Source organism: Heliangelus exortis, chromosome 19 (genome assembly GCF_036169615.1).
Source record: "Heliangelus exortis chromosome 19, bHelExo1.hap1, whole genome shotgun sequence".
Taxonomy (NCBI): domain Eukaryota; kingdom Metazoa; phylum Chordata; class Aves; order Apodiformes; family Trochilidae; genus Heliangelus; species Heliangelus exortis.
In genome coordinates this window covers 9,096,873-9,113,461 of record NC_092440.1, presented here as the reverse complement: position 1 = coordinate 9,113,461, position 16,589 = coordinate 9,096,873, and the positions used below count along the sequence as shown (strand labels likewise).

The window sequence follows — 16,589 nt, the reverse complement described above, 5'->3', positions numbered from 1 at the left end:
CCCTACATCTGAGAACATCAATCTGTAAAGTGGATATCCTAATAAAAAGGTGGATATCCTAATAAGATAGTGGATATTGTGATATTAACCAGCTCTGAAACAATGTGACAAGAATTAAATTTTAGGATTGTACTGTGCTTACAATAAGTATGAAAGCTTTATTCCAGAAGTATAAAAAAACTACCTTGCAAGGCAGCAGTCATTTCTGTAATCCTGGTGAAAGGAAAATGCAGTTCAATTCTATGATCAATGAAAGTCTTAAAAACAATCCAATCAATGTGATTCTGCTTGGAAAGGACATCAGGACTTGCTGATGTTCAGTCCCTTAAAGTTGCCTTGTATAAAACAGGGAAAGGGAGGGTTGATTTGACATAGATGCATCTTCCCCCTGCTTCTTCCCAACCCCCCAAATCCTCTAATCCAATTTTATCCTTCTGAATATGAATTCCCACTGCAGACAGGAATTTCATCATATTTCCTAATATTTTTTTCATAATCTCATCAATATCACTATTAGGAGGTTGGGTTTTTTTTCAGTTCAGTTTGAGATACTCAATACAATACCTGGTATTTCTCTTGCTTTGAGACCTTTTGAGGGATATAGATGTATTTTGATGTTTCTTTTTTTTCTTTTTCACATCTTAGAAACCTCAAATGTGGTACCCATCTGAGGGGTACAAGCCATGAAAGACTCCATAGCTCTCATGAGAGTCAGTAACTTCAGGCAAAAGGAGTATTACTGAAAGCAACATCTTACAGGTAACAGGGATAACATGAACTCATGAACTTTTAGTACAGAGCATGACATATAAGCTGAGGCCTCAAAATTTAACTGTTGATTAACATTAATACCATTCTGACTAATAATTCACTGCAGTGATTCAAGATATTTCTGTTAGAATTCATACAAAAATCTGATCCTTAGCTGGTGGTGCTATGGAGCCATTCATTCAGACAGACAGCATAAGAGGCTTAAAAATATCCAGTCTGGTGGACAAACATATTACTTGGGTGACTTGCACCCTGCTGACAAGCACAATTTCCTAGATAATGATAGGGAGGTGTGCTCACAGCCTCTGATCAGAGCTTATTAGGTCCCTCACATACTTGAGAAAACACTGCGCTTCATAAAGTTGACAGACTAATGGGTAAAGCACTCACACATCCATTCTTCATTTCATTCATGCTATTAGTGCCTTGCTCCACCTTTTCCAAAATAAGAAAGAGCTTGCAGCATCAACAATGCACTGTGTTGAGGTTTATGACAGGACTGAGCTAACAAACTGAGGAGGTACAGATGCTGGAGACAAACCACTGCTGGGTAAAAACTAAAGTCTTGAGGCATTGTATCTATCCAAGAACTTATAGAAAATGTAGGTGCTTTTTAAATATAAATAATAAAAGACCTACTGCCCCATGTGAGCAATTATCCTGTTATAATTTCTCTTTCAATTATGAAAAGTCAGTTTCTGCCATCCTGCACCTTTTGTGGGGGTTCCTCATGATTAAACTTCACAAAGCATGACTAAGGGTGACTAAATCTGTCCTGAAAGCAGAAAAAAAACCATTTTATTTTAATAGGATTTTTCTTCTTGGTGAATTCTAGCAGAAGAATTGGATTTGTCTCTTAACTGAAGCAGAGCATGAATGTATAAATTTATCCAAACAAGATCTCAAGCTCATAAAATGGACAATGCACATATTTGGATTTATTTCTACCCATACCAGCTCATGTTTCACAAGAAAGGGTAGAAAAAGTCTTGGTCATATTAAAGGCAATGACTGAATTTGTAGAGCTAGTATTTTATCTCACGGATTGCACTCTGTATTAGAAACAATGAAAACAGCATCTGTCCAGAAAGTAATCAGAGAACATCAGGAAAGTCTCCAAAACCTTCAGAGTGGCAGTGCACATTTTAAGATTGTATCAGGCTGGTTTAGAGGAAATGTTTGGGTGATGCATTGAAGAAGTGTTTTGTAATAAGAACACTGACTGTAGAAAAGTTCTGTCATCAATTCAAGTCTTTCAGCAAAACTTGACTTGGCTCTAGCATCTGAAAATGTGAAAAAATGAAAAAAGAAAAAAAGGAAAGGAAAAAAACCAACAGAGATAAGAACAGTTCATGCCTCACATATCCACTAAAGAGCATAGGCTTCAATGTTTTATTTTCATCATGTGGAAACAAAAGTGGTTTTAATTAGAAAGAAGACAGCTATCATAAGCCAGAATTGGAAAGCAAAAAGCCTTAAGCAGTTCTTTTGAGGACTTCAGAATGTCTGAGACTTTCAATCTATTAGGTATCTTTCTGCTCATAGAGATCACAATTAGCCAGGAAACTCACCCTTTCAACTCACTCAAAGCTGCTACTTCAATCTATTCCATCTGTGCTCTCTGAACCTTTCATTTCCAAGAGGTTCAGACTAATTCATGGTAGCCAGGGAGGCTGACAACATCTACCTTTCTTTCACATCCTCAGGACTCCGTGCTGACATCTTGAAAAGAATTTAGAAATAAACACTTGCTTCAGACAACAAAGTCCTTCTTTTGAATCCTGTTAGGGAATTACACAGCTATAATCAGGAACTGGTCCATGACACAAAGAGCCATTTGACTCCACGTTGTTTTCACCATTCCATTGGGATAAAATAAAACACATCTGCATGCTTAGACTTTGACCTAAAATCTCGATGCCTTCTGAGTCAAGATGGACAAAATTTTTAAAAAATTGTAGCTCTGCTGCAGATTATGGATGTATTTGTAACATCTGTGTATCTTGATACAAACTAGTGGCAGTGGTAGTTGTGGCAGATTTACAATTCCCATTTTGTCTACCACTACCTACATTCTGGTGATGGAAGAGAAAACAGGGGTTGGTTACTGGAAGCCAACACAAGATATGCTGAACCATTAGGACTTACCAGTTAATCACAGCACTAGTTCATAAGGAAAGAAAAAACCAAGTGACTAGGAACTGGGAATTGCCTGGGTGATAAGGCAGCTGTGAGAGATTTCATACAATAGTAGTATGTAATGCATAGCACAGACATGAAAGCCAAAGAGAAAATGCTAGGCTGGCCCAAATCCAGGATTATGAAAGGGAGATGCTCAGCTTTTTGGAAATGGTTGCAATAGCAGCCATTGGTGCTGGCTGAAAATGACAACAGTTACGCAAGTGGGACAAGGAAATAAAATCCAAATTTCTTCCTGGAAACTCCTGTGTCTTACATTGTTATCACCATACTGCAGCCTCTATCACAACTGCTATAGAATTCAGCTATTTAGTATTAATTTGGATGGCTTAAAAACATAGAGAAGTTTCAAAAAAATCTTTCAATTCACTCCTCAAGGTACTCAGCATACAGGTAAGTAGTGCCCACTTCAGGTTGGAGTATTAAAGCTGAAGCCAAAAGTATAGTGATCACCACATTGTCACCAACAGTAGAATGCTTTCCCTTCCCTTCAAAAATTTTAGATAAGCCATGAAAAGGATTTTACTGAGAAAGAACTGAGACTGGTAGTATTTGGTATATGAAATTACCATATATTGTTCTAACTTTCATAGTTTTACCTTGGCCATAATTAAATACTACTATTTCAAAAGTGTTGTTTTCTTGATGAAATAGGATGTTTCTTTGGTAAGACTTATCAGCTGAAAATGCAAAATTATAAATATATCAAGTGTCAAACTTTTTTTCCATTTTGACTGGCTTCCCTGCCATTCCATAAGCTTTAACAACACCTGATTTATTTTTTTTTTTCTACAAGGAAATAAGAAAAAGCCTCCTCAGAGGAGGAAAAAAAATCATTTTCCACAGTCAGATTATAAAAATTTTGCACATTTCTCCTCTAAAGACAGACCTTGACTCCAAAAGACGCATTGTTCCTTGCTGTGTTTTCACAGCACTTAGCACAGCTTTCATTGAAATACAAAATATTGTGTCATTTAATTATTTCTTAAGTTGCTTGGTACCACATAATGAATTATTCCTCTTTTACCAGCACATTTGATGACTACTTGTCCAGGGCAGAAGGCAAGTTCTATTGTGAGAGCTGTGAAATCTGCTTCTGTTGAGAAACAAAAAACTCTTCAGTATCACCTTTTGCCAGCAGGCTAAGGAAAGACACTGAGGGCATTTATAGAGTGTGAGAGTTTCCATTGAACAAAGAAAAGTATGCTGAGAAAAGACTTTTCCTACTGGAAAAAGAGGTGAGAATTAAGAAGCTTGCATGAATGGGAAAATATTTTACTGCAAAACCAAAAGCTGTTATTCTCAAAAACCGATTATGGAGAAGTAAGCATCAGTTATTTTAGTTTTCCTTTCAGGTGAGTGAAATAAACACAAACCCCTTCTTATGAATTATTATGAAAACACACAAAAGATCTATCACACCAAATAGATCACACCACCTGAGAAAAACACCAAACGCCATTTGGTGTAGAAGGGATTGTGTCGTCTTAGTTCACACTGCTTTCACTCATGTGAGGGCAAAGCTGCAGTTTGATGCCAGTTTTACAGTACAGGGGCAAATATATGTTTAGCTTCAATATGTGTACCCCAGGCTATGGTAGAGGAATGTGTGAGAGAAACTGAGGACATGAGAGCTCCTGAGACCCCCCTGGTGAGGGGCTGAGCCTGCACACAGACCTTCTGCCTGAAGCAGGCTGCAGAGCACAGGAATCAGGTTTTCGAATTTTCTTTATTTTGCAGTCTTTACAGTCCTGTTCCTCACTGTCAGTTCTGCAGGGCAGCAGCAAAGAACAGAGCTTGATCTTCATTTCTTCTTCTTGTCTTCCAACTTTCATAAATTTTTTTTCTTATTTGCCCCAATCTTAATTTACTGGGCTCCTAGCCTCGGTGTCCAATTATTTTCTGATATCTCCTACAAGTCACTACTAAAAGTTCAATGTCATCTCAGAAATCTAAGATTATATAGTCTGTTGTCCTGCATTATTCCTTCTCTTCATCTCAGTGCTGAACAGTTTTGGACTTGCAATTGGAAGGAAACCAGTAATGGCACTGACCTTGCATTGTGGCAAGCAAAAGTGCAGGAACTATAGAGGAACTCACTGAGTGTGAAACATTTATTCAGTTATTGGGGGGGGAAAATGAAGAGGTACCAGAAAACAGCATTTGCAAAGGACCAATTGGATTTAGACCAGAATGAATATAATAGATCAGCTATTCCTAAAACTGATGTCAAAGAACCATAAAACATAACCAGAACTGCTACAATAATTCCATAGACTCCGGATGAGATTTTGATAGTTCCTGTCTGTCAGAAGATAAAACAAGTGTGAGAATACACAGTTTCTCTGAGAAATTGATCAAACTGGCAGAAAACATCAGCAGTAAGTCAAAGACCCAAGAAGTTGAGGGAAAGGTACAGTGTCATCACAGATATGAAGACTACAGTTGCTGCTATTCTGAGGATGAAAACTCAAATGAGAATGCACTTACTAGGAAAAAATTATGGACTTCAGCACTCCATGCTATGAACTGAAACACTAGAAAAATCCTGTTACACCAAATAAGACCCCGAAATGCTCTCTTTGCTTTATGGGTGGAGGGGGAGGATTTTACATCATCCCTTGTTTTTCACTATCTCCCAAAACTCTCCACATAGAAGCTGTAGTCCATAAGGACTGAAGTTTGACAGAGCTAATTACCAGACAGATTATCCTGTGGCTTGTTACAGTGGCTAAAATCAGCTGTGAATGTTACCCCTGCACCCAAAGGCAGTCACTGTCAGGACATCTCTGTGAGGGATCTTCAGTTTTGAATTCACTGCTCCTAATTTAGCCTGCCAAAGCCCAGATTTGTTAGCATGGCAAATATGCTGCCAAATCCATCATTGTTCTCTGTAGCTGCTGAAAGAGAACAGTTGAAAAGAATCTCTTCATGATCCATCCTTTTTATTATTACTATTACTGATGCAATCTGATTATTTGATGAGAAGGTATAATGTATATGGAGAAATTCTAAACATCAGGACTGTAAATACTGGAACAAAAACCTTCTATATATGGTATTCTCCACTCACAAGCATTTATTTTTTTTCAGTGTTTGATCCAAACCACATGCATAATTCTGATAGGAATAGATGAAAGGACGGAAGAAGCATGTGACTGCATAGAAATAGAAAGAAAACAAACAAATAAATGCTTCAACAGTGATTATTGTACCATTACTCTGATCTACTGCTACTCAGATAAAGAGTCTAAATAAAAATTCAAGAAAAGACACAGCTGATGTTGATACATGTATTTTAAACTACTGCAGCAGGGAACACTTACAGCAATATCCAAAGTTATAGTAGGACAAAAGAGGGGAAAAAAAGGTAACAGCAGCAGCAAAAAACTGTGTAAGTATCACAGATCTTAGGTATTTGCCTTAGTTAGGATTTCATTCATTACACAAACGAAGCACTAATAAATGCAAAAAGAAAGGAACAGTGAAATGCCACTCAAAACATCAACCTGCTGGAGAGCATTTGGGAAATACCATTTTAATTCCCAAGGGAACTCATTCCAGTATTTTTGCTTTATAATGGATCCATTAAATTCAGTCTGAATTTTGGAACTCAAGAAGCTGGGTGTTTCCAAAACACAGGAAGTCCAAATAAATCTATAAGGATGCAAACATAAGAACATCAAGGGAACCTGCACTTCAATGCAGTATTGCTAGGATGGTCCACAAGCTTTAAACAAAACTAGCCAGAAAATGTAAGAAAATCTGCAAACAGAAAAGACTCAAATAATTGGAAAACTTCACATGGACAGCTCTGCTGTTGACCATTTATTAAACAATGCCAGAACCATCTGTTTTTTAGCTGCAAAAAGATTTTGACAATTTTCTCACCAATGGTACTAACATGTGAATGTTCCACAGGTTTAAAATATGTCTTCACTGCACAAAAGCTTCCAAAGCTAATCATTTTGAGTGGTTATTTTATATTAATTTTCTATTGCATGTCTCAGAATATACAAAAAAGCTGCTTTAGCCTCGTGGTCTCCTCACTCAAAATGTTTGCTTTTCTTGAGGACCTCAGCAAAAGTTATTCTTGAGTAAATGGGCAGCTAGAAACAGAGCTGTAAATACCTTGTACTAGCTCACTACACAAATCTACAACTCAGGACTAGTATTGTGTAGGGCCTAGAGACAACAAAAGAAACCCATCATTTAGGTGGAAATCTTCATTTGCAACTGGAGGTCAAACACCATGTAATTTAGAAAAAATACTTAAAGGTTAAAGAATAAGGTTGTGTCTGATTCTGTGTGTTCTTATAAAGTCAGCTAAGAAGTTGAGAAGAAGCCAATTGTTTTGGCTTTTAATTTTCATGTCCCATCACTAATAGAAAAGCCAACACTTCCTTTCACCAGTGCATCCATCACAACCACTTCCCACTGTGCTTACAATTTACAAACATGAAAGACCTTAAAATAAGCCCCAAAGACTTGAAGGTGTAGTGAAGGAATGAAATATTTCTGAGACCCGTAACATCTGCCAAAAAACCACTTTTTCATTCAAAATGGTTTCTAGCATTATTAATACAGATATTCAAGATCTGGTGGGTTTCTTTAGTAGTTTAGTAACATGGATTATAACAGAAAAAAACATAAAACCATCTTCATGACATCTTTTATAAGCAGCTTTTAATGTTCCCTTTATAATTTTTCTGTTTGAAAAGGTTTAGATAGCTTATTAATTGTAACATCAGGGGATGAGATCTACTTAAGCTCTTAGAATTTTTTAATCACATGCTTTCATTATATCTTTATTTTTTCCCTTTCCCTACTCTTCTGTTCTTAAATGCCTCTGAGTTGCTCTTGTTTTCCAGAGATCAGGACAATCAGAATGCCACATTTCAATTTCTAACTCGGCCACTAGTAATTAATTATTTTCTTGTGGTAAAATGCAAATTCTCATCTAAGAAAAAGGGCAAATGCTAAATAAACAGCAAATAAAACATGTTCTGCCCTGAAAAAACGTATTTTCTGAGTAGATGAGACAGTTTAAAAGGGAAAGGGAATGCAGAGAACTGATTTTCCAAAAGTTACTGAAAGCCAATGGGTACATTGACTCCTACATCACCATTATGAACCATTACATTCTCCAGGTTTCTTAAACAGAACTCTAACAAGGTAAAATTATTACATTTCTGTACAAGCATAATAATGCTTGACCGAAAAAAATAGGACAGGAAATAATGCTTTATGAGGTCATTTAAAAAATATACTAGTACTATTAGAAGACAATTGCAAGCCATCAGTAATTTTCCTATTTTAAAGTCTATCAAATACAGATATTTCTAGTCCTGTCAAACATTAAACAGCATGTAATCCTCAGTTTCACTGGAGAAGCCAATGCTCCTGGATAGCTTTTCTGAAGAGATTCTGTTTATTTTTAAAAATACAAAGCATGCTGTCAGAGCTGTAGTACAGGCTGGCTCAGTGGAAACCCATTAAAACCACTTTACTGGGCAGATGGTGTCAAAGAGTCAGAAGTATATAACAGAATCCTACTGTGCACAAGTGTTCAGTATGCAAGAAATCATCTCTTATCAGACAACTGCTGCAGGGGACACAGTCAACCACAAAGGAGAAAGCAGAGCACAGCTAAAGTCATGATAGTCTTACAACTATTTGCCCAATATTATGGGAAAGAATATGGAATGAGAAAACTTGAACTGATAAACCCTCAGTAAACAAGGGAAGACCTATGGAGAGCATGATATCAAACTTGAAAAACAATATAATTTATTTTTATTCACTGGAGGTGTAACTACTCTTTGTCATTAAGAGGGATATCACAACTCAGAAAGATTTTGAGGTGTCCACTAAATTTTGGATTGCCATCTTTCCACATGCTGATTTACTGGGTTGCTGAGCAGTTGGCATTTCAGCAGGATTTCTAAGAATGGGTACAAAGAAACTCATTAGATATATCTGGAAATAGCAGCCTTGCCACTACAGTCTGGAATATGACAAATCTGAATTTGTCATTTATTGGATATGCATTTGCACACCAGTAGATTATGAGACACTCCTTTTGCATATGTTCCTTTTCCATTATCTTCTAAAGAATGTAGGCAAAATTCTTCTACGGGGTCATTTTCACATGTGGTTTTATTTTGCTTGCTTTCATTGTAAAACTGCAAATTAATGAGGCCCAGTGTGTTCCACTGAGAAGAAGAGCTATTAAGATTAAAACACACCATTAGCAGAAGAGCAAGTGAGTATAAGATTGAATAAATTAAAGCTGGAAAATGGTTACTAACCATTACACGACAAATTACTGAAACAACGTGTCCAAATAATCCTACACACAACACAGTGACAGAAGTCTTTATTTACAAATAAAACCCCAAATAACTAAACAAACCAAAGCAATTCAAAGTGACTTTAAAACCAGAGCTAGATGGACCTGTGAGAATGAGGAGGGTAGAGGCCTTCTCTTTTGTAAATTTGGAGAAATGTGGCATTAGGTGCATCTACTACCAGCCACTTCTAAGCGATCTGTACAAAAATAATAAAAAAACTGTGTCTATTTTGCTGAGCAACTTTCAGGATGAAACACAGGAAACTTCATCCAGAAAGCTTTTTGGAAACCTTAATTGGAAAAACAAGACTGAGGGTGTAAGAACAAACATCTTCTGTGAGTACAGCAGAAGCTTTTTAGGAAGTTAATTGACTCTACAGTGCAGATGCCATTCAGTGACTGGCAGATTACTCCTACATTGCTTCACTAAACCACCACTCAGTGTTGATTTAAGTGAGGCCATGCTGCAGTGCATTAGAAACACTCACACCATCACTGATTGTGTCTGAAGTATCCAGGCAATACCAAACAGCTCAGAGAAATACTTTAAATTACTACAGTGAGTCTCACTACAGTGTTTTTTCACAGCCCTTTTAAGGATGAGAGCCATCTAACTTTCTAAAAGAAATCCAGACCATCTTACACAGCATTGTCACAAAGGTCTTTATTTACTACCAAACACAAATTGGGATGCACCCTGAAAGCACCCTTGTTACTTCTCTTTCCTCCCCTTGTTTTTCTCTAGCTTGCCTGCATAAGTTTCCTGGCACTGGTTTCACAACACTGCTCAGATGTTCTATGAATCACCACTGGTGTGTGGGCCACAGGCTGAAAAATCCACTCCAGATAACTGTCTACACTTTGAATTAAAGGCTACTGAAGGCAATGAAACCCCATCTACTGACTGCAATGGTCTCTGGATCACACCCACTATGGCTCAATAGATGGATTTAACATCCTAGACCCCAGGGCTGGAAGGTATTTCATCCTGTAGGTCATGTTTAAGTCATACAACTGAAGAAGAAAAGTGGAAGAGTGCATAAATACTACATAGGCTGTACCTTTGTGGAGGACTAAGATTTTCAATCCATTAGCTCTGTGGGGCCATCAGACTCAAGAGCTTATGCTGGAATTCAGTCTATTCTATAAAAGAAGAAATCAAGGACATGAAGAAACCAATCCTCATTCTACAGTTAACTTTTTACCCATAGATGAGGGTGAAGTAGCCTAACATTCTCAAATATGTACTTTAAATCTGCTCATAATTAGTGTTATCTAAATGTCTCTGAACTATTTAAAATCCACTTCATTTTGAACTGTCATTAATAATGCAGCAGGCAATATTACAAAGACTGGTGAAAATCAAGTAATTTAATGTAACACTTTATAAACCAAACCTGCAATGAATTTCAGCTGCCTCTTCAGCTTCTCTGCAATCAGTTTGTCTGGAGTCATGTTTATGTATTCTAGGACCCATGACAGACTGCCACTAGACTTGGCATCCACAACAACCCCAGGAGGTTGATTTAATGTAAATGCAGCATGGAAAATCAGATTAATTTTTTATTCTCTCTTTTATTAAATAAAACTGATCTTTATTCAATAAAGCTGTTTTATTAATATATAAAACATTGGTTGCTATCACAGAGCCCACCAGTCCTATGGAACTAATAAAAGAAAAGACAGAAGTAAAAAATGAGAACATTAAAGGGAAATATTAGAAACCAAATCAGATTTAGCCAGCATTACAGCTGACAGAAAAAACATGGGCCTAGCTGTAGCATTATTTTTATTGAAGGAAAAGAAATCAGAACAGGTCTTCTCCCAGAAGTTCACAGTGGCAAGAAACACAGTAAGAGCAAAAAAAGTGCAACTTAGTTTCCTCAAATGACTGTAAATTCAGTGCAGCTGAGACAACGTGCAAAAGACTTTGATTTTATGGAAAAAGCTTGAACCTTAAGCTAGACAGATTTCCTTTATCTATAGGATTTTTAAGAAAACTCTTTTGGCACTCTGCACATAGGCAAAGCTTAGAAGAAAAACTTACTGCCCACACCTGTAATTTATGGTCATCTGAGTAGCTGTCATCTGAAATGAGCATGTAGTAAATTTTCTGTGCATATCAATTGCTCAGCTAGAGCAACAAGTGCCTATGATGAGTCTGCCACAAGATGGTGTCAGCACTGTTACTTTGAGAAAAAGAATGTGTCCCTCATTATGACAATAAAAATCAGTCAACACGAATGAACTGAAATTCTACACTGAAATCCTGTCTAGTTACCACCAAGGAAAGGAAAGGAACGATAAATCAATCAATTAAATAATAAATCAATCAATTAAATAAATCAAATTAAATCATCTTCAATTTTAATCCTGTATATAGCACTATTTTCTATTACTAATATACTACCAGGGTTCAGGAGTAATGAACTCCAAAGTAAGTAGTGCTGAAACACAGGTTGTTGCACTTCTCAGCTTTTAATTTTCCATGTTCCTACTTATGTACACTTAAGTGCACTTCAATATCAGTGGAAGATCTGCAAATAAAGCTCATCAGAAATGGCTCACACTTCTGGAGGACAGAAGATAACTAACAAGCACAGCTGTGCAGTTCTGTGTACACCATTACTCCCACTGAAGTCAGTGGATGCAGAAGTGAGAATAAAGTGAAGGAAAGTGTTTTCCTATACAACTACAATTACCAAAGATATAATCCACTGAATTCATCAGTGAAGTATTTCATCAATGTGCACAGAAGGATACAAATTATCATCATGGAAACAGTAAAATTGTGTAGGGAAAGCCAAAGCTGAGAGACAAAATAATGAGAGAAAAAAAAAAATCCACAGTCCAGGATTCAAGAGAAATCAGGAGGGTTCAAAGAATACTGTAACATGTTTTGGGGGTTGGTTTCTGGGAGATTTACACACACACACTTTCCTCTAAGAGTAGATTGGCTTCACTGCAAATGTATTACCCACATCTCCAGTCTATGGGGAACGTCATTAGGGGTATACAAGTAATACTGCTTTATACAGTTGCCAAACCTCCTCATTTATAAAAACTGAAGGATAAAGAAAGTCAAACAGGAAAATTCACTGAAATATTCACTTGGTTTTTTACTTTCAACTTAGACCTGAAATGTGAAATTGATTAAATCACATTTTTCATCTGACAAGAAATATTCATAATGTAAAAGGCTGCTCAATCTTAATTCTCACAGCCTACAGCCTGGAATTGTTCAGTATCTCAGAGGAGATGCTCAGGTCACTATAGACTTAAGCCAAGCTTGGAACCTGGTGCTTAAGTAAAGCATTAAAGTTTTTATTCTATTCCAATGAAGCTAATGAGAAGTTATCCCCTTAAACAAGGGAACAGAATGCCCATGTTATTATGCCTGTTGTATTAGTCAGTTTTCATTGACATCAGTTTGGCCTGGTTACTCTTTGTTGAAGATTTCTGAAGACTTTTTATTCGTGCTTGACACAAAGTAGCAAAATGCCCAACACACTGAGGGTAAGTACTGTCTCCCTAGACCTGACCCAAGAAAACTCCTAGTTGAAGACAAGGCTGTGAAACACATCTGCCTCCATTATGTACTTCTGTCTAGTGCACACACACACATATATAATTAGACTAACAATATATTAACATACATGGATTATATCATCAGTGACAAATTTTTATGACAAGAACATGAAGCTTTTTATTGAAACAACACTCATTTCTCAGGCTGGATCTTTTTTCCTGCATTTACAAGCTAAAAGCAAAGCAAAGCCTCAATAGTATTTCAAGTCTTCAACATTATTACCCAAAAGATTTGGAAACTGCAGGTGTGTTGCCATGGTTCTGAGTAATCAGCAACAGACCTATACACAATAGAGAGCTGATTGCTGTTGCATGCTAAAAGATTTTTTCCCTCTTTAGGAAAACTTTGTCATCATGTCATGAATAAGAGTTTTTCCATTAGCAACATAAAGGCACCAAAGGTATATGCCACATAGTAGTAATCAAGCCAGATTTTTTTTTTTTCACCTTCTTATGGAGTGAGGTGGGAATCAACCTTTTATATTTTCAAGTTTATCCTGTAAATCTGTGGAACACTCTGATCTTTTCAGAACGTACAAAGACATAGCAGTACAGTTGCAGTCTGTAACCAAATATGGAAATAGACAATTACTTTAAAGATAGATATTTGTCTATCCAGCAAGCACACAGTAGTATATTGGATATTCAAAGTGCAAAATAAATAGCATAGACATTACTAGTAATTCTAATGGGATCTTGTGTATATGGTCTCAAGACATATCAGATTTAATAAGACTTCACAACCACAGTACATAGAAAAAACCTAACTTGCCAGTTTTTATAGCTTTTTTTCCCACCTAATAGATCTTCTTTCCAAGATGTCATGGTTTAACACTGGCCCGGCAATTAAATCACCTTTAATCACCTTTATCCTGGCCCAAACCAGGACACAAGACCTATTTTTGGTCTTTGTGTAGCTGTCAAAGGAGACGTAAATAACATTTAAGAATAAAATAACAAATTAATGTTATAATTGCTGATCTGGCAATAACACAAACCTTCTACTGTAGGACAGAAATGCTACTTAAACTCTAATCTTGGAATAAACTGCAATCTTAGACAAATATTATGTCAATGCATTTTTAAGGCTGCAAGCTGGGAAATCAAAAGCTACTGGTGTGCAATGTGAATGAAGCAATCTGTTGAAAAGGCTCCAACTTCCAATGCTGCTAATGCATTTCCAACTGCAACTTTCAGGCTGTTCTTATGTAGGCAATGCATTTAGGGAACATATGAGGAGACATATTTTTGCTCTGTTCTTTCTTAACCTGCTCTGAGAAAAACAGAAGGAAAAGTGACTTTTATACAGTGAACCAGCCAAGAAATACATAGCTGTGTGTTTTGATTTCTGTCAGTAAATTCAGCTCTGGATACAGAGTAATTAGTAAAAACAACCCACTGATATCTGGAAGCGTTATGAAGTGTTAGAAAAACTAATACCTTTTTAAAATATTGATGTTTATAAGCAGAACTCCTAATCAGTATGTTTGCAAAATCACAGATTGAATGAATATGCTATTTTTCTTTCCTAACTAACCACGTGCAAACTTTAAGTTTGCTTTCCTGCCAAGATATAGCCGTCGATGCACAATGTCTTCTCAGTAGAAATGTGTATTTCTTCTAATTGATATTCCACAGGAATGCTCAGAATCATCTAACTTTAGTACTGCAAAAATGCATTTGCCTTTTGGAAATTCACCTTTTGACTGAGGCCATTGATGAAAATTAAGTTCAAAGGAAAATTTAAATACACACAAAAATGTGTGCATCATCTCTATGCTGTTTTTCTCATTCTTACTGTAAACACACTCGAGGGCAGCAAGAGGGTATCACTGAGTCGTGGGAACTCATGCTGTCAGGACATTCAAACTCTATTCAGCCTGCAAATTACCAGACACCTGGTTCAAGCTCCCATCACAGTTTTGAAACATTTCAGCAAGCACATATTCCTCTGGTCCAGTAAACCACTGACAGCCATTCTGAGATACAGGATGTTTAGCTTGAAAAATTACATAAAAGATAATGGTGGGAGCTAACTCCAATAGCTTGGACCCCTGAAGACTTCAAATTTCCAGATATCAAACACTTCACAGTCCAAAACTGGTTGGATACCAGTTTAGCTCATCACCAGCACTACTAGTGCATGATGTAGTACAACAGGCAGTTAACAAATGCCTCAGTAAATGGACAGACTGTCACAGTCGACCAAGAAAAAATCCTGCCACTCAGATTTTCCTATCAAGAAATATTTGCTTTTGACTAGCACATGACTTCCCTCGAGTCTTTCAGGCATGAATCGTGGGTATCAACGTTCAAAACATTACAGAGAGGGGAAAGAGGCTGTCTATGCAAAATAAACAAGAAACAAAATGCAGTGAAGAGATTGAGCCTTACCTTTGGAAAAAACTGCTGCCAGGCTCAAAAGAAGAGGTGACAACAGATGCCCCATATTGCTAATCCCAGAAGTGCACATCCTAGGGGGTTGTGGAGAAGTTAGAGCTCAGTTTCATACACTTTGTAGTCAAAATAAAAATCGGTCAGCTGGAGAGGCTGCATTTTCAGAAAAGGTCATCTGGAGAGCGCAAAAGGCATTTCCTTCAGAGAAAGGACTTAGTTCTTTATCTTTAACCCTCCCCTTTACTCCCTCCTTTCTTCGAAACAGATTATGCTGTGAAAGAAAAACCCTCTCCCCTCAATAAATAAATAGGAAACAGTTCTGGATACAATCCAAGTGCCGAGCTTCTGTTGCCTGAGGCAGACAAGCAGCCCCCCCTACCCCAGAACACCCGGCAGGTTCGGGCGCGCTGAGCAGGGGCCGCGGGGCTCCGCACACCCCCGCCTCCTCGGGTGGAGACTCCCTGCCCGCTCCTGCCCGCGGCCGGGCTGCGCTTCACCACACCAGTGCCCGCATCCCGCTGGAAAGGCACGTCCGTTCCCCGGGCGTCACGAAAGTTTTTCTTTAGGTGATGCTGATCAGCCCAGAAATCATCCAGACACGGAGCAGGGGTTTTGTTGTTGCACTCTATCTGTCGCTCGCTTGTTTGTTTTGTTTGTTTTGTTTGGTTTTTTTTTTTAAGTTCTCAGTTTCCTCATTGACTTGTTTGACTCTGCAAGAGCGGGAGGAAGCGAGCGCGGCTCCCTCCAGAAGGTCATTGCCACAGATGTGCTTAGTGCTCTCCGGGCCGGCGGACGCAGCAGCGGCCACCGGTGACGAACTGCTGCTGCCCCAGCGGATGCTGCTCGGCTTGAGACCGTACCGGGGAGCCGGCCCCGACCCCGGCCCGCCCGCCTGCCCGCCTCCTCCGGCCCCCGCCCATCCTACGAGTGCCGCGGTTGCTGTCTACAGAGAGACAAAGATTTAAGCGAAAGATAACAAGAACAGGAGGGAAACAAATAAATAAATAAGCACACGACCTAAGCCCCGCCTCGCACCAGGCAGCTCGGCAGCCCCAATCCCCGGCCAGCGGGGCGCGGAGCAGGGCGGAGCGGGGCGGAGCTGCCTGGCCCGGCTGCGGCTAGGCGAGAAGGTGCCCGGTACCGGCGCTGCCCGGGGGGTGGTTCCCGGCTCACCCTTGGCGGCGGGGAGGAAAGGCGGCTCTGCGGCTCCGGGCAGCGGGAGGCATCCCTGGCAGCGCCGCTCCCGGGGACCGCAGAGCACGGGCAGTCCGGCTGTGCCGCT

The 16,589-nt window shown here is 38.5% G+C and overlaps 1 protein-coding gene across 1 annotated transcript in view; it reads right to left on the bottom strand.

Annotated features, from left to right (window-relative positions):
* Positions 1-16,131, bottom strand: part of TMEM132D (transmembrane protein 132D) — a 220,228-nt gene extending 204,097 nt beyond the window's left edge. Inside the window, exon 1 of the mRNA XM_071763088.1 lies at positions 15,305-16,131. Coding sequence (XP_071619189.1) covers positions 15,305-15,383 — 79 coding nt within the window. The 5' untranslated portion in view covers positions 15,384-16,131. The remainder of the gene's footprint in view (positions 1-15,304) is intronic.
* Positions 16,132-16,589: the final 458 nt, after the last annotated feature.